At 58.7% G+C, this 23,006-nt stretch overlaps 3 protein-coding genes across 5 annotated transcripts; 2 read left to right on the top strand and 1 right to left on the bottom strand.

Annotated features, from left to right (window-relative positions):
• The first annotated feature begins 3,107 nt into the window (after positions 1–3,107).
• Positions 3,108–8,162, top strand: TGOLN2 (trans-golgi network protein 2). The gene is made up of 5 exons (XM_054517475.1): positions 3,108–3,177; positions 3,630–3,758; positions 4,136–4,935; positions 5,445–5,528; positions 5,987–8,162. Exons 1-5 carry the CDS (start codon positions 3,108–3,110, stop codon positions 5,990–5,992), a joined length of 1,089 nt encoding a protein of 362 aa, XP_054373450.1. The 3' UTR covers positions 5,993–8,162.
• Positions 8,163–10,757: 2,595 nt separating this feature from the next.
• RETSAT (retinol saturase) lies at positions 10,758–16,949 on the bottom strand. The gene is made up of 11 exons (XM_036396588.2): positions 16,581–16,949; positions 16,087–16,269; positions 15,189–15,433; positions 14,495–14,696; positions 13,992–14,189; positions 13,787–13,906; positions 12,971–13,109; positions 12,745–12,854; positions 12,321–12,487; positions 11,889–12,048; positions 10,758–11,508 (listed from the first exon to the last, which is right to left on the bottom strand). The coding sequence occupies exons 1-11, from the start codon at positions 16,756–16,758 to the stop codon at positions 11,363–11,365; spliced, it is 1,848 nt and encodes a 615-aa protein (XP_036252481.1). The 5' UTR covers positions 16,759–16,949; the 3' UTR covers positions 10,758–11,362.
• ELMOD3 (ELMO domain containing 3) lies at positions 15,221–22,907 on the top strand. 3 transcript variants are annotated; one of them, XM_054517487.1, is made up of 12 exons: positions 15,221–15,329; positions 15,536–15,648; positions 17,652–17,723; positions 18,000–18,069; positions 18,353–18,415; positions 18,621–18,712; positions 18,818–18,941; positions 19,517–19,639; positions 20,228–20,358; positions 20,839–20,915; positions 21,405–21,532; positions 21,991–22,907. In XM_054517487.1, the coding sequence occupies exons 3-12, from the start codon at positions 17,655–17,657 to the stop codon at positions 22,143–22,145; spliced, it is 1,032 nt and encodes a 343-aa protein (XP_054373462.1). In that variant the 5' UTR covers positions 15,221–15,329; positions 15,536–15,648; positions 17,652–17,654; the 3' UTR covers positions 22,146–22,907. The 3 variants fall into 3 exon arrangements, with proteins under 3 accessions (XP_054373462.1, XP_036252483.1, XP_054373463.1); XM_036396590.2 differs by lacking the exon at positions 15,221–15,329 and having other exon boundaries at positions 15,387–15,648; XM_054517488.1 differs by lacking the exons at positions 15,221–15,329; positions 18,000–18,069 and having other exon boundaries at positions 15,387–15,648.
• Positions 22,908–23,006: the final 99 nt, after the last annotated feature.

Below are 23,006 nucleotides of genomic sequence, written 5' to 3'. Positions count from 1 at the left end.
CTGGGAGCTGGGAGCAGCTGTGGGGGTCCCACCAAACCCCCCGAGTGCCCCCTTACTGTGGCCACACCCAGATTTGGGAGGTGCTTCCATTATTTACATTTCCAAATGATTTAAATTTCTTGCTTTCAGAGAGAAAAGTGTGTGAATTCTGGCCTGGAGCTGGGGAGGAGCAGCCACGTGTCACACAGCCGGGGCTGAGGGGATTAGGGTCACCCAGAATGTGCGTGGCCATCGCCTGAAAAGAGCCAAAATTGAGCTTTTTTGAGAGAAACTGTTCCAAGAAAGTGATTTTTGGTGAGGAGGACGCTTGGCCCCGCTCTCCCCAGCACCAGGAGCAGGCTGGGGACAAGCAGCCCCTTGGATTGGATTTCGTGGGACATTAGAGGCATGGAGAGAGCCCTGTCACAGGGATTAAACCCCAGCCAGAGCCAGACAGCCTCAGACAGATGTTGGGCTCCAGCAGGAGAATATTCCTTTGTTTGACTCGAAGCTTTCCCATGGGGACAGGGAACATCTGTTCCACTCCCTGGTGGTGCTCTGGAGCTGGGGCAGGCTGGGGTGAGCCCTGCCAGGAGCACTCGGTCCCCAAGCCCTGCTCCTGGGCAGGAGGTGACACCAGGGGAGCAGTGCTGTCCACAGAAAATGGGATCTTTTTGGATTTTATTGTCCTCTGGAATGGTCCCATCATGGGGGTGAAAATGCAGGATTCAGGGTGGCTGTCCACGGAAAATGGGATTTTTTTGGATTTTATTATCCTCCGGAATGCTCCCACAGGAGCTGTGTCTGCCCACGGGAGGGGACTGGAGTTCTCCTTTAAGGACAACTTCCAGCCTAAACCATTCCCTGGTTCTAGAAGAGGGAAACTCTGGGGTATATAACCCTGAAAAAATCCAGCGTATTTCCATTTGGGATGGTGTGACCAGGAGGTCTGGGGCTCCACTCGGCTTTGGGCAGGGTGGGCGATGTTCCTCATGATTTAACCCGTCCTCAGAGCTGGGGGGTGAAATGGAGCTGGCAGCCCGGGATGAGGGAGGTCTGGGATAGTCCCCAGCAGGGCTGGACTCTCTGGATGTGCCTCCAGGGGATCCAGGAGAGCTTTTGGGACACCTTGGGAGCACCTGGGCGCTCTCCTGGCTCTTTTCTGGACACGGGGCTCCTCCTGTCACCTCCTCCCGATTGTTTAATTGCAGCCCTGCCCCCCTGCAGGCTGGCCAGGCACTAATTGCAAAGCCTAATGAGGTCCCGGGGGTCTCCTGCAGAGACGGAGCTAATTAGGGGCTGCAGCACGAGCTCCGAGGTTTCTCCAAACCCCTTTTTGCTCGGGGGCTGGAGGGGAGGGCGCGCCAGATGTCCGGGGTGAGGCTGCAGCTCCCGTGCTCGGGGCTCCTGCCAAAGCAGCTGCTGCAGAGGCACTGGCTACACTTAATACATTTTAATTAGCGTCATTAAATTCTTCCATTTGCTAATTGTTTCTCCTTTTGATCCTTTACCCCGAGCAGATTAGCCCTCGGGGGGAAGGGGCGGGCTGGGGGATGCAGACACGTCGGGCGAGGTGAGGACTTCATTATCCTGACACCAGACCTTGGGACAGCGGTGAAAACACCCCAATTAGCGCTAATTAGGGCCAGATCTGCGTGTCCAGCCTGCTCTGGGAAAGAGCCATCCCCAAAAAGTGAATTTGCAGGGACTGGTGAGAGCAGAGGGCACCGGGAGTGCCCCAAACCTGAAGGTGGAAAGGAGCTCAGCTCAGGTGAGAGCGGGCTCAGGTGTTGTGGGGTCCTTGGGGGTCCCTCCCAGCCTGGGATACCCCAGGATCTATGGACCAGGAGGCGAGGGGAGGGCACTGGTGCTCCTCATCCTCAGAAATGCTGGATCCTGTGCTGCCCACGGTGCTTGGGGCAGAATCCCAACCCCAGAGGCACAAACTTGGCCTGAGCTCAGCCTCTCCGGACTTCCAGGGGGTGAGTGGAAGCCGAGCATGAGAAACAGCCTCGGTTTTCTGTTTAAATCCCCAAAATGCGCTGGGCCAGCTGCTCTGGTCTCCCTGGAAAGGCTGGCACGGGCAGCAGGGACTGCTGGAATGTGCTGAATGGAGCTGAGATTCCCCAGGGATCGGGAAAAAGAAACCATGAGAGGAGAAATTCAGCCGGATCTCCCACCACACTCCAAGGCAGGATTATTCCCCAGCACCGTGTTGGTTTCCATGTGATGTTTTTCCTCTGTTTTAGGGTTAAATGGAGCAACTGCAGCGGGTCACGGACCCATGGAAGAGTGTGATCCCTGCTGGAGACAGATTCCTGGATATTCAAGCCTGGAGAAGGGAGATTTAACAATCTAAACCAGATAAACAAAAAGAAGTGAACAGTCCTGGGTGCCTGCTGACAGTTTCCTGCTCTGCTGGGAATCGCTGCTGTGCAGCAGGACATGCCTGCTTGGGCCAAGAAAGAGAAACAAGAGGTTATCCAAAAAAGTGAAACAGCATCCGAAAAATAACAGGTATCAAAAAAAATTTTTAAATAAAAAAAAAAACAGGGTATTTAAAGAAATTTATATTTAATACCCGAAAAATAGCAGATTACCAAAACCAGCAGGTTCTCCAGAGCTGTCCTGGAGGAAAGGGGAAAGGAAAAGGAAAAGGAGCCCTGATTTCCTGCCAGCTGTCCCCCAACCTCGCCCACTCCAGAACCAGGAGTGCACTCCCAGCGCCTGTCTGGGGCTGCAGTCACTGCCTCTCTCACTGACTGCCCGCCCTGGGCTCCCAGGGCCGGGAAACAGACCCGGAACCGGCGGGTTTTACCCCGAACCGGCGGGTTTCACCCCAAACCCTCGCGTTTTACTCCAAAATTCGGCCGTGACCGCCAGGGGGCGCCAATCGCCTCCCAAAGGGACTCTCAAGCCCCGCCCCCAGCCGAACAAGCTCCGCCCCACCCGCGCGTTAACGCCCGCCACCCCGCCCCTTAGCAAGCTCCGCCCCATACGGAGACTCGCCTCCTAAATATTCAAATTTAGCTCAGTCTCCGCCTCCTCGGCGCCGTTCTCGCACCCTCCCCGCTCTCGCGAGAGCCGTGCCCGGAAGCGGCCGAGCCGGCGCTGAGGGCCCGCCCGCCATGGAGGTCCCGCGGGCGCTGCCGCTGCTCTTGGTGCTGTCGGTGCTGCTCCTGGGGCTCTGCGCCGCCGGTACGCCGCGCCGGGACACTGCCGCGGGGGCGGGAGGGGGCGTCGAAGCCCTGGGGCCGGGAGGGGTCAAGTACCGCGCTCGGTTTGGGGGTCTCCTCTGCCCTTGGGGTTCCTCCGCGTTCGGTCACCGGGGGTTCCCCCCCCACTGTTGGCAGCCCCTGATCTCCGTTCCCCCCCCGCCGTCGGTAACCCCCGCTCCCCGCGGTTCACCGGGGGTTACCGGGGGTTCTCCCTCTGCCCTCGGTAACCCCCCGGGTTCCCTCCCGAGATTCACCAGGGGTCACCAGGGTTCCCTCTCCGCCCTTGGCAGCCCCCGCTCCCCCGGGGTTCCCGTTCCCCTCTGCTCCCCTCTGTCTCCCCGGCTCCTGTGCCGTGTCCCCCGGGTCCCGCCGCCCCTCTCGGGGTCTCCCCCCGGTGCTCACTGACCGGGCTCCCCGTGTTTGCCGCTGCAGAAGACACCCCGCAGACAGAGTCCGACAGATCTTCCACGGTGTCCCAGGGAGCCGGAGCAGGCAGGGAGCACACCGACACAGCCCCAGGGGACAGAGACGAGCATGAAAACAGTGATAACTCCAACAATGGCAAACCCCAAACAGACACGAGCGGCGGGACCAGTGCAGATGAAAACACGGCAAACAAACAGCAGGAAAACAACCCAACTGTAAATGGCAGCAACGACAAGGAGAAGAAGGAGAAAGAGGAGTCACAGAAAGGCAGCAGCACAGAGGCTGATCAGCCGGGCCAAGGTGGAAATGGCAGTGATGGAACCAGCAATGGAGGAGTTGGAGGACAAGGAGGTGAAAGCCAGAACAGCAACAATGGTAACGGAGGCAGTGGTAACACAGGCAAGACAGGCAGTGATGGCCAGGACAACACAGGCAGCAGCACTGATGTCCAGGCCAACCCAAACAGTGCCACTGGTAGCCAGGACAATACAGGGACCGGCAGTGTTAGCCAGGCAATGATGGCCATGGCAGTAAAGACTCCAGCACTGCAGACACGGGCAACCAAAGCAGTAGCACTGATGGCCAGGGCAATACAAGGACCAGCACTAACGATGAAAATGGCAGCCAGAACAACAAAAACAACCAGCAGAACAGTGTCAGCACGAACGGCCAGGCTGGCAACCAGGCAGGGGGCACTGAGGAGGAGGGCAACAAGGATGACAAGACCAAGGGCAGCAGTGACAAGGACAGTCAGAACACAAACGGCAGCAACAACCAGGACAACAGCAACAACAACGAGGCCAACAACAAGGGCAAGGACAGCAAGAACACAAGTGGCAGCACCAACCAGAACAGCAACACCCAGGTCAGCACCAGCCAGGACCAGGGCAACACCCAGGATGGCACCAACCAGGACAACAGTGACGAGAACAGGGCTGCCAACAAGGCCAGCACAGACGGGGCCACCAGCCAAGGAGGGCAGCCAGCCCAGGCTGAGAGCCAGGGCAGTGCTGCTGGCGAGCAGCCCCACGGCCAGGACAGTGCTCAGAACTCCCAGGAGGAGCAGAGCCCCGTGTCTCACTCTGCTGCCCCTGCTGGGGATGGTGACAGCTCCTTGGAGAACGAAGAGAGCGCCCTGGAGGACGTGGGCAAGGCTGAGGAGGGCAGTGACACCTCCCTGGAGCAGGACAGGGACAGGAGTGTTCCCTCCCTGCCCAGGCCCCGCTCGGAGAGCAGCCACTTCTTTGCCTACCTGGTGACCACAGCTGTCATTGTGGCAGCCCTGTACGTGGCCTACCACAACAAACGCAAGGTGAGCGCCCTGCCAGCCCTTTCCCCTCCTCCTGACTGGTTCCACACCAGTATCTCCCAGTTTGGTCCACATTCCTGTGGTCCCACAGCGATGGGAGAGTTCCTGTGACCAGGAATGGGTTGGATGTGGTGGGAACTGGGTGTTCTCAGCTCTGCCGCTGGTTTTCAGCTGAGAGGTGAAACCACAAAGGGGTGTGGATCTCTCCATCTTATCTCTGCCAGTTTTCTCCTGGCAGTTTTCTGTAGCAGCATCACAAGGTTGGGGTTGTTTTTCCTCACATAAAGCTGGTTTTGAGGGAGGACAAAAAAAGAGAAAATTCTTCCTGTTTTCTGCTTGTTGAGCAGACCTCATTATCCATCTTGGGAATGGTTGAGTACTGGCATTTACATGTTCCGAGTGCTTGGTCACGGGAAGAGGGTTGTGGGAGCAGGAAAATGAAAATCCAAAGGTGAGCCTGTGTTGGAAGCTGCTCTTCCACTCACCCTGTCTCCATTTTTCTCTCTCCAAAGATCATTGCTTTTGCTCTGGAAGGAAAAAGATCCAAAACTGGTCGGCGGCCCAAATCTGGTGATTATCAGAGACTGGATCAGAAGGTGAGAGCCAGCCCAAAGTGGGGGTGGTGTGCCTGGTGTGTGTTGGAAACACAAAATATTGTCCCTTTGCATTAGAAAGGGTCCCAAAGCCCCAGCTGAGGCAGTTTGGGAAGCACAGTTTGGTGCAGAAACAGGGTTTTGGAGAAAGTGAGACTGAGGAGTGCTGGCAGAGCTGCCCCAGGGCACAGATGGGAGCTGGGCTGTGCTGGATGTCACTGATCAAAGGGTAGGATTTGTGGAGGAATCCCTTTCTTCTCTCCCTTCAAGCCTTGTTCCACCTCTTGCCCTTCAGATGTGCCTGTAATTCTCTGCCACAGGAAGAGCAAAGTTAGGAAGGCAAAGGCAGGAAGGAGCTCGTGCTTGCTTTGGGAGCTTCTCAGCCCACTCGAGTCTGGACAGAGCAGCAGAGTTAATTCTGAGCTTTCAGGCAGTCCCAACCTTTCCTTTTGCCTTTCCAGATCTAATTCCTGCTCAGATGATGGCGGGGGTGCAGTGCTGCCACAGCTGGATTCCACTCCATGGCAAGGAGGGGAGATGCTTTTTGTTTTGCACCTGCACCTTGATAAAACCTCTCACTTCCCTGAATTGCTCCTTTCCCAGCTGCCTTGTTTTCCCCCTGGGTGTCTGACTGCTGGAAAAGCCAGACCCAGGATTTGTGTCCCAATGCAATGGAATTTGCCATCTGCTGGACTGACCCCTCCTTCTGGGGGGGAATTAAGGATCTGCTGCACAATGAGCCATGGGACTGTCCCTTGCCTGGGAACGAAGCTGCCTCCTGCCCCTCCTTCTCCACCTGTTGGGTTTGGATGCTCAGGTTGGGAGCACCTGAGTTCTCTTGTTTGGCATTGACCCAGCACAGACTCGGATTTGGGGTTTCTCTCCCTGATCAGTCTCACACCCAGATTCCCTTTTTCACACGCACCTCTGGCCATGCTGAAGCAGTTTTTGTAGCTCAAACGCTTCGTGCTGCATGCAGGTCTCTTCCCTCCCAGTGCTCCCAGTTCAGCTGTGTGCACTGGGGGTGCTGGTTGTGGAGGAGGGGGTCAGGCTGGGCTATCCATGCCCTCTTGGCTCAGGGATTCAGATGGGAAGATTGCTTCCTGCCCTTGTCAGGTGCAGGAAGGAAGGAATGTCAGTCCCTGAGGAGTTTGGGATGAGGGAGGCTCCCAGTCCCTCCAGTGCTGGACTGGTACTGGTCAGCCCAAGGGCTGGTGCCTCACTCACACCTGTGAGGTTTTCATTACTGCAGCTCTACTCCCCAGAGGTTTCTTCAACACGGGATGTTTCTGGAGAGGGCACAAAGTACCTGCTTGGCTCCTGCTTTGGGTTTTTCCAGAAAAAAAAAAGGATTTGAGGAGCCCAGAGCTCCTCACGTGGGCACCCAGCTCTGCCACATCAGGTGCCAGGCGTGTGCCAGTCCTGCACTGGCTGCACGGGAAGAGTCCCAGGATGGTTAAATTCCTCCTGGGGGGCTTTTTCTGGCCTTGCCAGGCTTGGGAACAATCAGCTCCTCGCCCTGTGCTCACCTTGGACAAGGGCAGAGCTGTCTCCTGGTCACTGTGAAAGCTGCAGCTCTAGTTTTGATTTCCTAATGGTTCATTCCAAGAGGGAGAGAGGGCCTGGCCTTCTCCAAACCCTAAAAATCATCCTTTGCCCTTTTGCTGGCTCTTGGCAAGCATCAGAGTCCCTCTTGGCTTCGAAGAGTTCTCAGGGTTTCCCTAGGAAACATCTAGGATGCTAAAAGGACTTCCAGGAGTTGTTTGGAGGGAGGGCAAAGGGAAACAGGGCTGGGAATGCAGCTCTGGGGAAAAAGGGTGGGAAGCTCCTGGCCCGGAGCCCCTGGGGAGGGGAGCACTCGTTGGGCACAGCAGGGAGACAAACCCTGCTGCAGTGTGTGGGGCTCCTGTGCTGCTCTGGCCAGGGGTTTTGCAGTGTGTGTGCTTTTTGGAGTGCGACTGCTCTACGCTGTCTTTGTCCTGGTTTGTCTTTTTTTTTTTTAATTGAATAATAATTTAGAAAGGCTTTTTATTTTTTCACCGTCTACTTGCTTTTCTATCCTGGGAGCTGTTTCAAACCCTCTCTTGCTCCAGGCTGTGGGAATCCCACCCTGCTGCCAGCAGGGGAGGGGATATTTTGGACCTCAAGCACCGATCCCAGGCTGAGCCAAGCGTTCCTTAGGGTGATGAGGACACACCTCAGGGTCTGGGGAGAGGCCGGGCTCACAGCAGGCTGAACTGGGGCGTTTTCCCCCAAAATCTCCCCACCAGCACTTCCCGAGGCTGCTGTGTTCTGCCAACAGCCTGGGCTGCCCCAGACCTCTGGGGTTGCTCCCGGTTTGTTGGGTTTATGGTGTTTATGCAACGTGTCCCAAAGGGATCAAGGTGCACAGAACCTTCTCCCTTTGGACACACGTGTTTTCCATGGATGCTGTCTGTGGGTACAGAGGGGTTTTTTGCCAAATATTCCTACTTCTTAGGCTTGAACCAGCACATGATTTGTTTTCTGCTGCAGTGCAATGCACCTTGCTTGGAAGGATCAGAATTTTTTACAGTTCTTTGTACTGTTTTTCTTTTAATTTTCTGTGTGGTGAAATCAGTAAATGGATTAAAAGAGACACAAAAGGTTGAATTTTCACTTCTCTCTTAGTTTTGTGGTTTTTTTCACATTCTTTGCGTGGTTTTCATTGACACCTGGCACCAAAGGTGCAGGGTGGCTCGTCTTTATGCAAAATAAGATTTTTTTATAAAAAGCCCTGTTTCTGTGGAGCTGTCTGTGCTCAGAGCTCCGTGTGCAGCCGGAAGGAGCCCAGACAGGCCCGGGCCAGAGCGGATTTGAAGTTTCCAGTCTGCTTTCCAGGGCCCAGTATCAGCCCAGCTCCACTGGGTGCTCTCAGGTCAGGGCCCAAGAGGAGATTAAACTGTTCTGGACACAGCTTAGTCCTGAGCTCTGCTCTGGGATTTCTTCCTTCTCCTGCAGAGAGCCCCCGAGGGCAGTGCCAGCGTGTCCCGGCTGGCTGGAGCAGCAGCAGCTGCGACACTGGAGAGGCGCGGAACAGGGAGGAGAAGGTGCCCAGGGCACTCTGGGGAGGGGTTCCTGCCAGCAATGAAGAACGTCCCTCCTTTCCCCCGCCTCCTTTCCCTCCCAGGAGGAAATCCCGCCTTCCCCTCTCCTCCAGGCCTGGCTGGGAGCAGGGAGGGCTCCTGGTTTTCCTGGGGGTGCGTTACTGACAGCTTCCAGGAGGAAAAAAGGGTGGAAAGGGGGGATCACAGGAAGAATCCATGGGGATGTGGGGTTGGCAGAGACCTCGCAGAGCCCCCAGTTCCCAGCCCTGCCGCCAGGGGCTCAAAGCACTGCTCTGCTCTGTGTCCTTAGGGTGATTTCCCAAAACCCCCCTGCATTGTGCTCCCGGAGCTCGTGAACCCCCTGCCTGCTCCCACCCTGATCTCAGAGGGCTGGAAAGGCCCCAGAATACTTTGGCAGGCAGGACAGGTCCTGTGCCTGGTGCAGGAAGCACTGGGGGCATCCCAGGGGTGGGGAGTGCCCGTGGGGTCATGTGGGGGTGGCTGCCCCCGAGCCAAAGTCCATGAGTGGAAATAATGTCAAATAAAATCAGAAATGCTTTGCCAGCTGGGTTGGGCTCTGCTTATCGGGGCAGGACTGAGGCATTGTGATAGAGGCAGTTCAGCAGAGAGGCCCTGAGGGTGGAGGAGCTTTCATGCATGAGAAACTGGGTGAAAGTGGGCACAGGGCTGGGGCTGTGCCCTTCAACCCTCCTGCTGCTCTGCAGAGAGAGCTCTGCGCCAGCTGGGGCTGGGCTCTGCTCGCAGGGGACAGGATGGGAGGAAATGGCCTCAAGCTGGGCCAGGTTAGGTGTTGGGAAGATTCCTCCATGGAAACAGCAGTCCAGGCCCTGAGCAGGGGTGGAGACCCCATCCCTGGGGGATTCAGCAGCCGTGTGGATGTGGCACCTGGGGACATGGGGCACTGGTGGCCTTGGCAGTTGGACTTGGTGGTCTCGGGGCTTTTCCAGCCCAGAGGGTTCCAGGGTTCTGTGAAATGCTGCTGCAGCCTCTGCCTGACCTCCACTCTGGCCCCCTGGCCTGCAAACCCCATTAACCTCCCCGGGTTTGTTTGATCTCATCTTCCTCTCCTGAAAGCTTTGAGTCCTGCACGGCCTCCTGGGCAAACAGCTGAACCTGGGCTGATCTCACAGCAGGTATTTTCCTTATGGGCAGGGCACAGCCAAGCAAACACATCAGCTTTGCCTCTGCATGACAAATTCCATGGCCTGGGACCGTTTGTGTGGATTAAAAAAACACCAACGTGACTGAGATGGCATTTGCAGGGTTAGAGCTCTTTGGGGTGAGAAAAGCAGGAGGAGAGGCAGGTTTGGGTCTCCTTGGAGCTGCAGGGGGAAGGCTGGGTGTCACTGCACTGTTCTGGGCCTGAATCAGATGTTTCTGCTCTCCAGAGGGTCCCTGGGAAGAGGACCTGGCTCTTCTGCCAGGGATCCAGGGGCAGCCCCAGCTGCTCTGGGCACCCTGTGCAGGGCCTGCCCACCCTCCCAGGAACAATTCCCAATTCCCAATATCCCATCCAGCCCTGCCCTCTGGCACTGGGAGCCATTCCTTGTGTCCTGTCCCTCCATCCCTTGTCCCCAGTCCCTCTCCAGCTCTCCTGGAGCCCCTTCAGGCCCTGCTGGGGCTCTGAGCTCTCCCTGGAGCCTTCTCCAGGTGAGCACCCCCAGCTCTCCCAGCCTGGCTCCATGGCCTGCTCAGGACTCACTCCAGAAGCTCCACATCCCTCTGGTGTTGGAGCAGAGCTGGGGGAGGCTCTGCAGGTGGGGTCTCACCTGGCTGGAGGTGCCCAGAGCAGCCTCCCCAGGTCCCTGCTGTGCCCCTGGGCTCCTCAAGGGCCTGGCTCTGGCTGATCTCTCCTGGCAGAGCTCACCTTCTCTGCAAATCCCATCCCATCACTGAATTATCTCTCTGCTCAGTGATCTAATCCTCTTTGCCAGATCAGCCTTCAAGCCTCTTTCCAGGGCTCCTTTCCAGCACGGTCACACTATTCCCTGCTCGGTCACTCACACTGCTCAGCAGCTGGCTCCGGGCTCTGTTTTTCCATGCTTCCATGTTTTTCCGTGCTCCATCAGCACATTCCATCCTGCTTCCCCTTCTCCCTCACAACCCCCAGCCCCGCTGCCCCATCATGAGGCACAAACCCCAGGAACATGATCACTATTTTATTGCTTCCAGTCTCACGTGCTTCCCTTCCCATCTGGAGAGGACTTTCATCCTGTTCCCAAGCTTTTACCAACAGACAGAAGGACTTTGTTGCTGCTAAAGGAGCATCAGCTTGTTCCACAGATGCCTTGGGGCAATGGGGGAGAGCAGCAGCACCCAAACACTGGGAATTCTGGAGGGCTGGGGTCCTGCTGCTCCCAGGAATGACTCTGGAAGCACTGGACAGCCTGCAAGCTCTCACACAGCTCTGGGGCTGCAGGTGGAGGTGGGCTTTGGCTGGGGTCAGTGATCCTGATGGGATCAAGCAGCCACAGGAGCTGCTGGTGCTCCTGTTTTGGGGTTATCTTGACTTCTCTCCTGGCCACAACAGCTCCTGGGGACTCCCTTCATGGCCAGGGCCCAGCACTGGACACGATGGTGGAAGGGGATGCATTTTTTTGGTGGGGGTGAGGTCCAACACAATCTGTCTGGGAATAGGCATCGCCCTGGATGAAATCCCTCAGGCTTGGCACAGAGATGGGTCTGCTACAGGTGTGTGGCGGCTGGGGTGGTGTGCTGGGGAGCAGGGGCCCTGCTGGGGGATGGCAGCCTTTAGTCTCCCTTCTTGGGGTGGGTGGCCTGCAAGCGCATCTTCAGCCTCGCCACGTCCGCGTACAGGTTGCGCTTGAGGATGGTGCTGGCGCAGATGATGGCTCCCTGCAGGGCCCCCATGAAACCCCCCAGGCACAAATCCTGCCCTGCAAGGAGGGAGCAGCAGATGAGGTCCCCCCGAGAGCAGCCCTCGGTCCCTGCTCCATCCCAGCCAACCATCAGGGGTGGTTTGGGCATCACCTCCCAGCTGCCCCCGCATCATCCCTGGGCTCTGAACCACGACCCCCTGCCCTTGTCTCCAGCAGGAAATCCCCACTGTGCCCTGGGCAGGGAGACGGCCCCCAGAGCTGGGGGAGCACAGCCCTTCCCTCCTCCCCCGGGACCACGGAACTCTGCTTTTCCAGGCGTTATCCCACTGCCCCACAGCGGCTCTTCCCGTTATTCCACTTCAGGATTGCAGGTTTTCCCCGCCCCATCCCGCTCCCCCAGAGCTGTCCTGCTCTGAGGACGCTGGTGGCCCTGTCACCTGTCAGGTAGAGGTTGGGCACGGCCGTGTCTGCCCGCAGGGTGGCAATGGCCTCGGCCTGCAGGCGGGGGATGCCGTGGTCAGCGCCGTAGAACTCGCCGTGGGGACTGGCAAGGTAGTGCTGGTTGGTGAGGGGAGAGCCACCCGAGAGGTACTCGATCTGTGGGGGAGGACAGGGACAGGGACAGGGTGGTCATCCTGGGATGGCCATCCAAATCTGCCCAGCTTGGATGGGGATTGGAGCAAGCTGGTCTGGTGGAAGGTGTCTCTGCTCATGATGGGGTGGAACTGGATGAGCTTTAAGGTCTTTTCCAACCCAAACTATTCCATGACTCCGTAGTCATTGGGTAGGTAGAGGGGAGGACCCCTGAGCCCCGAGTTTGGGACCCCTGAGCCCCGAGTTTAGGACCCCTGAGCCCCGTGTTTCCTCACCCGGCCCTCGATGCGAGGGTAGAGCTTGTAGACAGTCTGCATGATGGCATCCACAAAAGTCTTCTTCAGGTCCTCATAGTCATCCCCCCTCTTGTGGACCTGCTTGTCCTTCCACTCCTCGAACCACTCGTACCTGGCGAAGGTGACGATGGCCAGCGTCGATTTTCCTGCAGGAGGACAAGGCTGGGGTGCTTGTCCCTCTGCCCACCCTCATCCCACCCTGTCGCTGCCCCAAATCCGGGGGATGTCCCCAGATCTTTGGGGTTCCATGTCCTTCATCCAGGCATCCCAAAGACTGCATTCCATGAGCCCTGCCCAGCTTTGGGATGGATGACCGAGTGGAAACTCCTTGTTCGGGATCACCAAACCCCATCAGGAGTTTTGAAACCCCTCGCAAGCGTTTGTGGCTGGGTGTCAGCCTCACCTGGGTGCCTCATTTCCCAGGTGGGGTCCTTGGACGATGGCGAGGTGACAAAGAGCAAGGGGATGTTGTTGGCAGCTTCTTCTCTGGAGGAAGCCAGGTAGCGCCGCATGCTGCACGAGAGGGAAGGGCTGAGCTGGGGCTCAGGGCACAGCTCCCCCTGAGTCACTGCCCAGGAATCCATCTCCTCACGCTCAACCAAGCACATCCAAGGGGAAGCCAAACCTACATTCCATCCAGGTCGTTCCCTGGGAACATGAAGTAGTTGATGGGCTCCAGCCCCAGCTCCTCCCTCGAGCCGCTGAGGCCCACGAAGACGGTGAAGCCCCCCTCGCCAGGGCTCAGCATGTGGAGCTGGGCCTGGATCTCTGCAGCGTGGAGGGAAAAAGGGCAATTAGAGGGGAAATCAGGCTTTTCTAGCATCCTCGGATACAGAGAGTGGTTTCTCCAATCCTGGTGCTTTCCCACCAAACCCCGACCCTTCCCACCCACACAAACCATCCCCTTGCCACTCAGCTGTGACCCTTCCACCCAATGTGCCCCTTCCATCTGGTTGTGACCCTTCCACCTGGCTGTGCCCCTTCCACCTGACTGTCACCCTTTCACCTGGCTGTGACCCTTCCACTTGTGACCCTTCCACCTGGCTGTGACCCCTCCACCTGTGACCCTTCCACCCAACTGTGCCCTTTCCACCTGGACTGTGCCCCTTCCCAAGCACCTCTGTCCCCTTCCCCCCATCCTTCCCCCTTCCAGAAGATTTTCTAGGACATTCCACCAACTCCCACGAATTTCAGGGCCCTGCACTGTGTATTTTAGGAAAGCCTCGCACCAAACCAGGATTTCCCCAACCACAGCCAATTTGGGCCAGTTAATTTAAGCAGAATGAAACCCCCGCGAAGAAAGGAGCGGCCAGGGCTGGGATTTGCGGGCTTGGCACAGGAGCGCCGGGGGGTTTGCAGGGTTAATTGGTAAATCGGCTTTCCCCCGGGGCTCCGGGCGGGATTTAACGCCGCAACCCCGGCGGAGCCCAGCGCTGACGCCGCACCCGGCAGAGCCCGCGCCTCCGCCGGCAGCAGCCGCTCGTAGGTGTTGAAGATCCCGGCGTCCGAAATGACCACGGGAGCAAAGATATCCACGGAATCCTGGCCTTTCCTGACGCTCACACCTGGCAGGGGGAATCCAGAGGGGGGAGAATGAGGTGCTGGTGAAAGGAGCCCCCCTTTGGGAGCGGCCCCGTGGCCGGTGCTCACCGCAGGCTCTGCCCTGGGCGTCCAGCAGGATCCTCTGCACCGGCGCCTTCCCAAAGACGTTTCCTCCGGCCCTGCGGATCACGGGGATGGTGTGGAAGGCGATTTCCCCCGCCCCGCCCTTGGGGTACCAGGCGCCGTGCAGGAAATGATTCACCAGGATGCTGTGCATGGAGAAGCTGGCCTTGGAGGGGAGCACACCTGGGAAAAGGGGTGGGTGTGGGCAAATCGTGGGCTTGGAGCTTATCCTGAACGTTTTAAGATGAAGAACACTTTGTACATTCCCTTGTACAGGAATGATGTCAGCCCATGGGGAAGATGAAGAATGCAGAGGGAAAGAGATGGAGATGAGCAATGGGGACGTGTCACCTGCCAGTGACTTGGGGACAAGGATGCTGGTGAAGCATCCACCAGAACATTCCTGCCAACCTTCCAAAAAGGGGGTTCTTACCTTTTTCCTGTTTCTAAGGAGTTTAACGTGACCCCAGGGCCTCCTGGTCACCTACCATAGGTGGGGAAGATGTAGCTGAGGACAGCCTGGAGCTCAGGGTTGGGGGTGAGACCATCCACCACCTCCTTGAGGCTGCGTGAGGCCAGCTGGGAGAAGGAGCAGAGCCGTGGGAGCAGCCTGGAGCAGATCAGGAGCTTGGCCAGGAACCTCGGGAGCATCTTCAGGATCCCCAGCAGCACAACCCCACGGCCAGCACTCTGCAGGGAGAAACGGGGGCTCAGACATGCCCCAGACGTGCTCCAAAGCAGTTTTTCCCCTTGAATTCACTGCTGGGGAGCTGTGGGCAAGGGGAGTGAGTACTGGCTCCCTCAAAAACCTTCCCTCAAAAACCTCCTTCAAGAGAAGCTTCCGCCAAAAACTTCCCCATTGAAACTCCTCCAGAGAGCTCCTCCCAAAAAACTTCCCCAAAAAGTTGCCCCCAAAAAAATGGTCCTTGAGAAAAACTTCCTTAAAGACCTCCGCCCCAACTCCTTAAAGAACTTCTTCTTTGAAGAAATCTCCCCCAAACATCCGTGATGCTGCATTTTTGAGGCAGAAAGGGGCGATTTTGCCCGATTTCGAGACTGGCGTGTTTCCCCACGCTTTTGGGGTGATGCCATCATTCCCTGGGGGTGCCCAGCTCCAGGTGCCAGGGGGGCTCCCCTCGCTGTGTGACCCCCCAGACCCAGGCTCCCCTGGTGCTACCCCACCTTCACCAACCGCTGGAACTCGTCGATGGCCGCCGCCTCCCCGGGGAACTGCTCCTTCAGCCTCCGGAAATATTCCCTCTCCCCAGAATGGATGTGGAAGGTCTTGCCAGAGCCCTGGGGGTCCCCCAGAACCACGGCATCGTAAGTGGCCGGCAGCGGGGCCCACTCCAGCTGCCCATCTGTCAGCTGGTCCACCAGGAACCGCATCAGGGAGCCCTCCTGCATCTGCCCCACGTAGTGGATCCCTAAAATAGACATTTTTTCCTTTATTTTCCTTTTTTTTCCCTCTATTTTCCTCTTTTTTTCCTTATCTTCACCTTCTTTTTTCTTTCATTTTCCCACCCCAGGACACACCAAACCCACCATCCCCACCCCATCAGCTCCACGTGGAAAGGGAAAATCTGGGATACACCTGCCTCCCAGCTGGGGTGAATGGCACTGACCACGGTGTCTTTATCTGGTAATTTTGAGTTTTGTTACACTTTGCTATCCATCTCTGCTGTAAATAATCAATCCCAGTGATTCAGGGACATGCAGAGCTGGACTTTGTCTCACCACAAGAAGTTTTCCAGCAAGAAATGTCCTGAGGTGACATCCCCCAGGCTGGGAACCACACAGGGGCTGGCTGTTGGGAATTTGGGGCTTTGGTATCCTACACCCAGAGGGTTTTGGGGTGAAAAGCAGGAGAATGGTTTGTGTAACAGGAGCTGTGTGCAGGGGAACTCCCACACAGCTGTGGGGAATTTTGGGGGTTTGGTGTCCTGTACCCAGAGGGTTTTGGGGTGAAAAGCAGGAGAATGGTTTGTGTAACACCGAGGAGTGTGCAGGGGAGCTCCCACCCTGAGGGTATCCCCTGCCCCTCCCTGGGCTCCGGGGGATTTGGGGCCCCGAACGGTACCGGTGTCGAACTCGAAGCCCTTCTCGGTGAAGGTGTGGCAGCAGCCCCCCAGCTTGCCGTGCTGCTCCAGCACCAGCACCCGCCAGCCCGCCTTGGCCAGCAGCGCCGCGGCCGCCAGCCCGCCGATGCCGCTGCCCACCACGATGGCATCGAGCTCCGCCGGCACCTTCTCTGCCGAGAACGCTGCGGGACACGGGGGCGTCACCGGCGGGATCCCCACGGAGGAACGGGGACCCCCGGAACCGCCGAGAGAGGGGGGGACACTGGGGGGACAATGCCACTCTGGCGGGGTCCGTGACACCCAGGGTGACAGTGCCACCCTGGGGGGGGGTCCATGACACTCGGGTGGTGCCACCCCGGGGGATGTCGCTGCCGGGAGTTAATGGCAGCCCGGGGTGCTGGTCCTGTCCCGGGCATGATCCACACCCTGGGCTGGCGATGCTACCCCGGGTCTGGTCCCGCCGGGGCAGTCGGTGGCCCCGGGGGTCCCGTACCTGTCTTGACGACGGTCCTGCGCACCGCCTTGTCGGTGACGAGCGGGCCGGGCGGGCGGCGGCTGTCGGTGGCGAAGGGGTTGCGGCTGCCCGAGCCCCGCAGGAGCACGAGGGAGAGGACGACGAGGAGGAGGAGGAGGAGAAGGGGGACGAGGAAGAGCAGCGCCTGCAGCCCCATGGTGCTGCGGGAGCCGCGCCGTGCCGGGAGCCGGGAACAGCGGGCATGGGGGTGGCTCCGGCGGGGGCGGGGGGACCGCGGGGAGGAGCGGGGGCGGGCACTGGGAACTGGGACCAGGAAGTGGCTTTGGGCACCGGGAGCTGGTCCTGGGCACTGGGAACTGGGACTGGGCACCGGGAGCTGGTCCTGAGCACTGGGAATTGAGACTGGGCACTGGGAACTGGGACTGGGCGCCGGGAGCTGGGACTGGGAAGTGGTATTGGGCACCGGGAGCGAGGACTGGGAAGTGAGAGCTGACACTGGGCACCAGGAGCTGGCACTGAGAGCTGGCGACACCGGGAGGTGGCACTGGGATATGGGAGCTGGCACTGGGAGCTGGGACTGGCACTAGGCGGTGGCACTGGTGTCGCCAGGTCTGGTCGCCCCTCTGCAGGCTCCGGGAGCCCCGAGTCCCGTTCCGGGCACCCGCCACGTTCCAGCTCCGCCGTTTGGGCCCCACCCCGCCCCACCCACTTTCGCCCCGCCCACCGGACCACGCCTCCGCCCCTTGCGCCTCCGTTTCCGCGTCGCGCGGTGCACGAAGGGAATTGTAGTCCCGCGTGCCATCCCTAGCGGGCGGAGGTGCGGACTACAGCTCCCGGCGTGCAGCCCGGTCGCGCCTGCGCAGTGCGGCGGCCTCGGGCTGGGGGAGCTAGAGGGGTCAGAGGGGCTGGAACGGGAACGGGTCTGGAACGGGCTCCTGAGGGGCTGGACCGGGTCTGGAACGGGTTCCTGAGGGGCTGAGACGGGCTCCTGAGGGGCTGGGGGCGCCGAGGGCAGCAGGAGGCTCCTGAGGGGCTGTCAGTGGCCGGGACGCCCCCGTTCTCACCAGCCGGTGCCCTTCTCTCCCGCAGGCCATGAGCGGCGCCGCGGGCTCGGAGCGGCCGGAGGAGCGGCCGGAGGAGCGGCAGCGCGTGGTGCCCCCGGCAAGTCCCGTCCCGAGCGTGTCCGGCCCGAGCCCCCCCAGCCGAGACCCGCGGCGCCCCCACCTCAGGGTTGCCAGCCCCCCACTTCCCTCCTTTGCTCCATTTCTACCGTTACAACCACATAAAATCCTCCTGAGGGTGCAGACCCTCCCTGAAGAGGCCTGAGCCGGGGAGCACGGGGGGTGTTCCCTGGGGAAAAGCTTGGGATTGGGGTGGGCTGGAGTTTGGGGTCTGCCGCGGGGGTGACGCTGTGTTTGTTCCCTCTGTCCCCCTCAGATTCCAGCTCTGGGGCAGGGAGGTGTCCTGCAGGAGCTGGTGCTTGCAGAGGGGCAGCCCCCTGAGCCTGGTGAGCTTTTCCTGCTTCCCTTGGATCGGTCCTGGCGTCTCCTGGTGGGAAAGTCACCTGCGAGCCCCCAGGGATCAAGCAGGGAGGGATCTCTCATTCAAATCCGTCTGGTCCCAGATCATTCCCCAAACTCACCCAAACCAAACCTTGTGGGGTGGCTCCGGTTGGGATTTTCCTTGGAAAAGAGGAAACACAGCCCTAGGGTGTCCTGAGGGGGGCTGGGGGCAGCCCCCACTCCGTGCCTGCCCCCAGATCTGACTCTTGTACCCCTTCCCTCGGGCAGGGATCGGCGAGGAGCAGCGCCAGGCCCAGGAGGAGTGGGAGGCTCTGGAAGAGATCCAGTCAGGTACTGGGACTGACTGGGAAGGAGGAAAGGAGCCGCGGACGGGTGCGGGCGAAGCGGGGCCGTTATTTGGGGTGCAGGGGAGGGAGAAGGCGGGAGGTTCCTTTTTCCCCTTGTTCCCCACGGCTTCCTTCTCCTGGAACCGGGGATCATTCGGGGTGAAATCAGGGCTCCGTGAGGGTCTGACCCGCTCCCTGCCTCCCTGCAGGGCCGGGGGGCACCTCGGGCGCGGCCCCCCCTCCGATTTCCTTCACGGAGGCGCTGCAGCACTTCCAGAGCGCGGAGCTGCCCTCCAGCCGGGTACGGCCGGGCTCCGGCTCCGTTCCTTACCTGGAGAGGGGCACCAGCCCCCGCCCCGCCTCCGCCGCGCTCCCTGAGCGCTCCGGGCTCTTCTTCCTCCCGCAGGGCACGGCCCGGGCTCCGGGGCGCCGCGGCATCCTGGCTGCCCTGCTGCGCTGCCTCCGCGGGCCGCCCCGGCTCCGCCCGCAGCTCCGCGGGGAGCAGGAGCTGGCGCTGGCCATGGCACAGTGTGAGTGGCCCCGGGGTGCCCTTCGTGCCCCGCTGGATCCCATCCCTGCTCCCCGGCCCTTCTGCCCCTCAGTCCGGGGGGAATGGGGTGGGAATCACCCGCTCCCTTGGCATGAGGGGGGCACACACACATGGGAACCCTGGGCCTGTGGGTTTTGGGGGCCAGTGGCCTTTTCTGGGCACCGAGGGGGTTTTTCAGGTGCCAAGCTGTGCTTTTTAGGTGCTGTGAGGGTGTGGGTTTCGTTTTGGGCACTGAGGGACATTTTCTGGGTTTTTTAGGGTGTTGAGGGGTAAGTTTGGGGGCTTTGAGCACCAAGAGGCATCTTTTGGGTGCTGAGGGGTGTTTTTGAGAAACGGGGGATTTTTAGGGTGCCATGGGGCTCGGGTTTGGCTGCTGAGGGTTTACAATGCCAAGGGGCATTTTTAGGCAACAAGGGGGTTTTTTGGAGGACGTGAGGTGTTTTTTAGGCCCCAGTGAATGTTTCTGGGGGCCAAGGGGTGTTGTTGGGGCACTGAGGGATGTTTTTCAGACGCCAGGGGTGTTGTGAGCAGCCGGGTGGTGTCTCCCTCCTGCAGGTGCCCTGGATGACTCGGAGCGGGTGCACATGCGGATCCTGCAGACCATCTACCGGCAGCTGACGTGCTCCAGGCTGGGCTGCCCACGCTACGGGGCACACTGGGAGGAGCTGGGCTTCCAGGGTAGGACAGGGAGCACCCCTCTGCCTGGGGACATCCCCAAAATCCATCCAAACCTCCCCTGGAACCTCCCCGTTCCATCCCAGCTCCCTCAGGCACTCCCTGTGCTCCAGAGCCAGCTCCACTGGCCTCCCTTGGACATACTCCAGCACCTCAATGTCCTCCTTGGACCCCAAAACTGATCCCAGGCTTTGATCACCCCTCCCTTTGATCCCACTCCTCTCCATATCCCTACAAAATTCCCAGGGGCACTCTCAGTCCCTTTGTCCATAGAGGAATTAAACCAAACTGGCTCCAGTACGACATCTGGACTGGGTGGCTGGGTCATCCCAGTACCATGTTCCTAAAAAAGCTGGTAATTCCTGGAGAGGTGTGGGAGTGGGATGGTGGGGTGGGGCAGGGGCTGGTTAATGCCCAGATGGGCGAGGTGATGGCCCCATCAGGGAAACGCCCTGCAAGCTTTCCCTCAGGAAAGGGAATCCCAGGATTGCTGGACTCTGGAAGTGCAGTGGCAGGGAGTACAGGGAGCAAACAGCCCGTGGGGGTGGAAAGGGGGCAGGGGTGACTCCAGGCTGTCTCTCACCCTCCCAGGTGCAGATCCTGGGACTGACCTGCGTGGGACAGGAATGCTGGGGCTGATGCAGATCCTGTTCTTTGTCCTGGACTCCCGGACGCTGCCGCTGGCACGGGAGATCTTCCAGCTCTCCCAGCATGAAACCCAGGCATGACCTTCCCCTTCCTCCCTGCCAGGGGGTCTCCCAATGCTCTGGGAGAGGGAAGAGCCAAAACCTTCTCTCCTGAGTTTTTTTGGGATGCTGAAGCAACCTTGTGCTCGTGAGGGGAAGAAGGTGGTGCCCAAGAGCCCCGGTCTAGGCTGGAGCAGAGCTGTATTTATGCTGGGAATGGGATTTTAGGGGTCTGATACTGGCTTGGAGCACGATAAACAGGCTGGAGAGTTGGGCAACAGAAAAATGGGAGTGAGTAGAGACATTTTAGTCTGGGTTTAAGCCTGGGTACAAGATAGGCTCAGCCCTCAGCATCCATCCAAGCCGGGGGTCTGTAGGGTTGTTATCCCAGAGCGTGGATCCCATCCTGTGGATTTGTGGATGCATGGATGCAGTGTCAAAAGGCCAGAGGTGCCAGAGAGGACGAGAGTTTTTCAGCTGAGCTTCTTTAATGCTGGGATTGTGGTTGTTTTCCAGAATTTTCCCTTCTGCATCATGTCTGTGAACATCACCCGGATCGTCATCCAGGCGCTGCAGGAGGAGCGGCTCTCCCGGTGAGCGGGGTTGGGCTTGGGCTCTCAAGCTGCATCCTGGGCTGTTCCCCTGCCCAGGAGGTGGCTGAGCCCTCTCTTCTGTAATAATAATCAGAGGGGACTCAGTTTCTTCATGCAGAAAAGCCAACTCTTTATTCACATAACTCATTTTACAAAGTTTTCACCTATCTCATGTGTAACTCCAACTGGCTGGTAGTTTTCCTGCTAATCAATTAATTGGTTAAAAAGTGCCTGTGTGTGTAAGACTCTCTCCATCTACAAGTGTCTACACTTAGTGGATTCTCATGGGACAGATCCATTTTTATGGACGTGCAGATTTCTATTTCCCTCCAAGAACAGGTGTCTGTGCTAGCAGGCTTTTCACTCCCAACATTCTTCCGCACGGAACTTCCAACCTATCGCTCGCTTAGCTAGACCAGCAGGGCCTAAACCACATTTTAATCACCCATAGTGGTTTGAATTGTCAGTAATGCCTGTGCTCCCCTGCAGGGAGTGCAACCGGCGGCAGCAGGTGATCGGGGTGCTCAACGACCTCTACGCCGCCGCCTTCCTGCGCCTCTCCCGCCTCTGGGAGCAGCAGCACGGCACCGTGGCCAACGCCGGCTCCTTCCTCAAGGGTTCGTCTTCACAGCTGCTCCTTCCCCTGCCCACTGACGTTCCCAGTTTAATCCCCACACTGAGGGTTTTCCAATTTTCCCTGTCCCAGGGATAGTTTTCCTCACGTTTTCCACCCCAGGGGGATGCTCGAGGTGGGTGACACGTGGGGACATTCCCTGCTGGGAGCCATGGCTTAGCCCCTGTCCGTGAATTACTTACTCCAGAGAGGAATGCTGTCAGTGGGAGCAGTGTATCCCTCAGAAACCAGGATCTGGCTGGTACTGCTGGGCTCCAGCTTCACCCCATCTCCCCTGCACCCCAATTTTAGGGTGCTCAGGCTGGCACTCTGCTCCCTCATCCCAAGGAAGGCACCAGCCTGCCCTTTCCCAAGGGAAAATGTCAGGACACCAGATGTTTTGGACCCTTGGCACCATCCAGGCCTGCTCTCCTCAACCTTTTCCCCCTCTGACCTTTCCAGAGCTGGAATTATCCACCAAAAAGAAGCCGAGGCAGCTGCTGAAATCCCTGGAAGCCTACCTGAGCCGTGGCCTTCGGCCTCCCTCCCCTCCCTCCTCCCAGATCCACTTCACCAGCATTTGTGACCCTGGGGTGGAGCTGGAGGGAGATTCCTGACTGCTCGACACGGAGTGGGACCTGCACAGGGAATTCTGCTGGTGGATCAGCTCTTGGAGGGACACACACCAGTGTTACCCTGGTTTGGGGGCTCAGGAAGGGCCAGGAGAGGCTCACAGAGCTGGGATTTTGCCTGCTCCAGGTGGAACTTTCTGGAAGCAAAGGAGGAGGAGGTGGTAGAGCAGGGGATTCCGTGAGCTGGCACTGGGATAGTCCCTGTCCCCACCCCAAATCCAGGGTCCCACCTGGGTCCCAGCCCCAGCAGTGCCTGGAATGGGTAACCCCCCACTTTGGGGGGCTGTGTCAGACCCCCAGGGTCACTGTAGGCTGTCAGCACCCAAAAAGGTTATTAAAGGGGGGAGACAAGGGATCTGGTGGGAAAGAGTTTTGGATTTGCCACTGGACTCTGTGTCTGGAGGAAGGAAAGGAGACCTGGGGGTGCCCAGAGTCCACTTTGGGGTGAAAAAGGTGTTCAGGAGGAGAGAAACAAGGGTTGAGAGTTCCAAGGAGGAGGGGAAGGGTTATTCCCTCTGGGAGCTCAGGGCCAGTGCTTGGGAATGTCCCCAGGCCCCTAAAAATGGGGAAAAGCAGCCCCCAAAGCCCAAATATGGAGAGAAATGAGGGGTTTGGAGAAGTGGGAGCTGGAGGAGAATGGAACTTTGTGGCCCCAGCGCCCCTGAGAGGGCAATGATTCCTGGGGGCTGGGAATGCTTCTGGATGGAAAAAAAAAAAATAAAATAAATGGAGAAAAAGCAGCCTGGAGTTGGGGTTTGCTGTCCTGATCTTGAGTTATTGTGGAAATTGGAGGGGGAGTCCTTTTCAGGTGTTTTGGGGGAACAAATATGGGGGGGGGGGGTCGGG

The sequence above is a fragment of the Molothrus ater genome, chromosome 28 (genome assembly GCF_012460135.2).
Source record: "Molothrus ater isolate BHLD 08-10-18 breed brown headed cowbird chromosome 28, BPBGC_Mater_1.1, whole genome shotgun sequence".
NCBI classification, from domain to species: Eukaryota; Metazoa; Chordata; class Aves; order Passeriformes; family Icteridae; genus Molothrus; species Molothrus ater.
Note: the sequence above shows the minus strand (reverse complement) of the source record. Positions and strands in the feature narration are given on the sequence as shown.

Excerpts from the sequence above, each read along its gene's own strand:
- TGOLN2 (XM_054517475.1), top strand. The coding sequence starts at position 3,108 with ATGGAGGTCCCGCGGGCGCTGCCGCTGCTCTTGGTGCTGTCGGTGCTG. Across the intron at positions 3,178-3,629 it reads CCTGGGGCTCTGCGCCGCCG|AAGACACCCCGCAGACAGAG; the intron begins GTACGCCGCGCC and ends TTGCCGCTGCAG. Across the intron at positions 3,759-4,135 it reads CAGTGATAACTCCAACAATG|GCAATGATGGCCATGGCAGT; the intron begins GCAAACCCCAAA and ends AGTGTTAGCCAG.
- RETSAT (XM_036396588.2), bottom strand. The coding sequence starts at position 16,758 with ATGGGGCTGCAGGCGCTGCTCTTCCTCGTCCCCCTTCTCCTCCTCCTC. Across the intron at positions 14,697-15,188 it reads AGTTCCAGCGGTTGGTGAAG|AGTGCTGGCCGTGGGGTTGT; the intron begins GTGGGGTAGCAC and ends TTCTCCCTGCAG. Across the intron at positions 13,907-13,991 it reads CGCCCAGGGCAGAGCCTGCG|GTGTGAGCGTCAGGAAAGGC; the intron begins GTGAGCACCGGC and ends TCCCCCTGCCAG.
- ELMOD3 (XM_054517487.1), top strand. The coding sequence starts at position 17,655 with ATGAGCGGCGCCGCGGGCTCGGAGCGGCCGGAGGAGCGGCCGGAGGAG. Across the intron at positions 17,724-17,999 it reads GGCAGCGCGTGGTGCCCCCG|ATTCCAGCTCTGGGGCAGGG; the intron begins GCAAGTCCCGTC and ends TGTCCCCCTCAG. Across the intron at positions 21,533-21,990 it reads CGCCGGCTCCTTCCTCAAGG|AGCTGGAATTATCCACCAAA; the intron begins GTTCGTCTTCAC and ends TGACCTTTCCAG.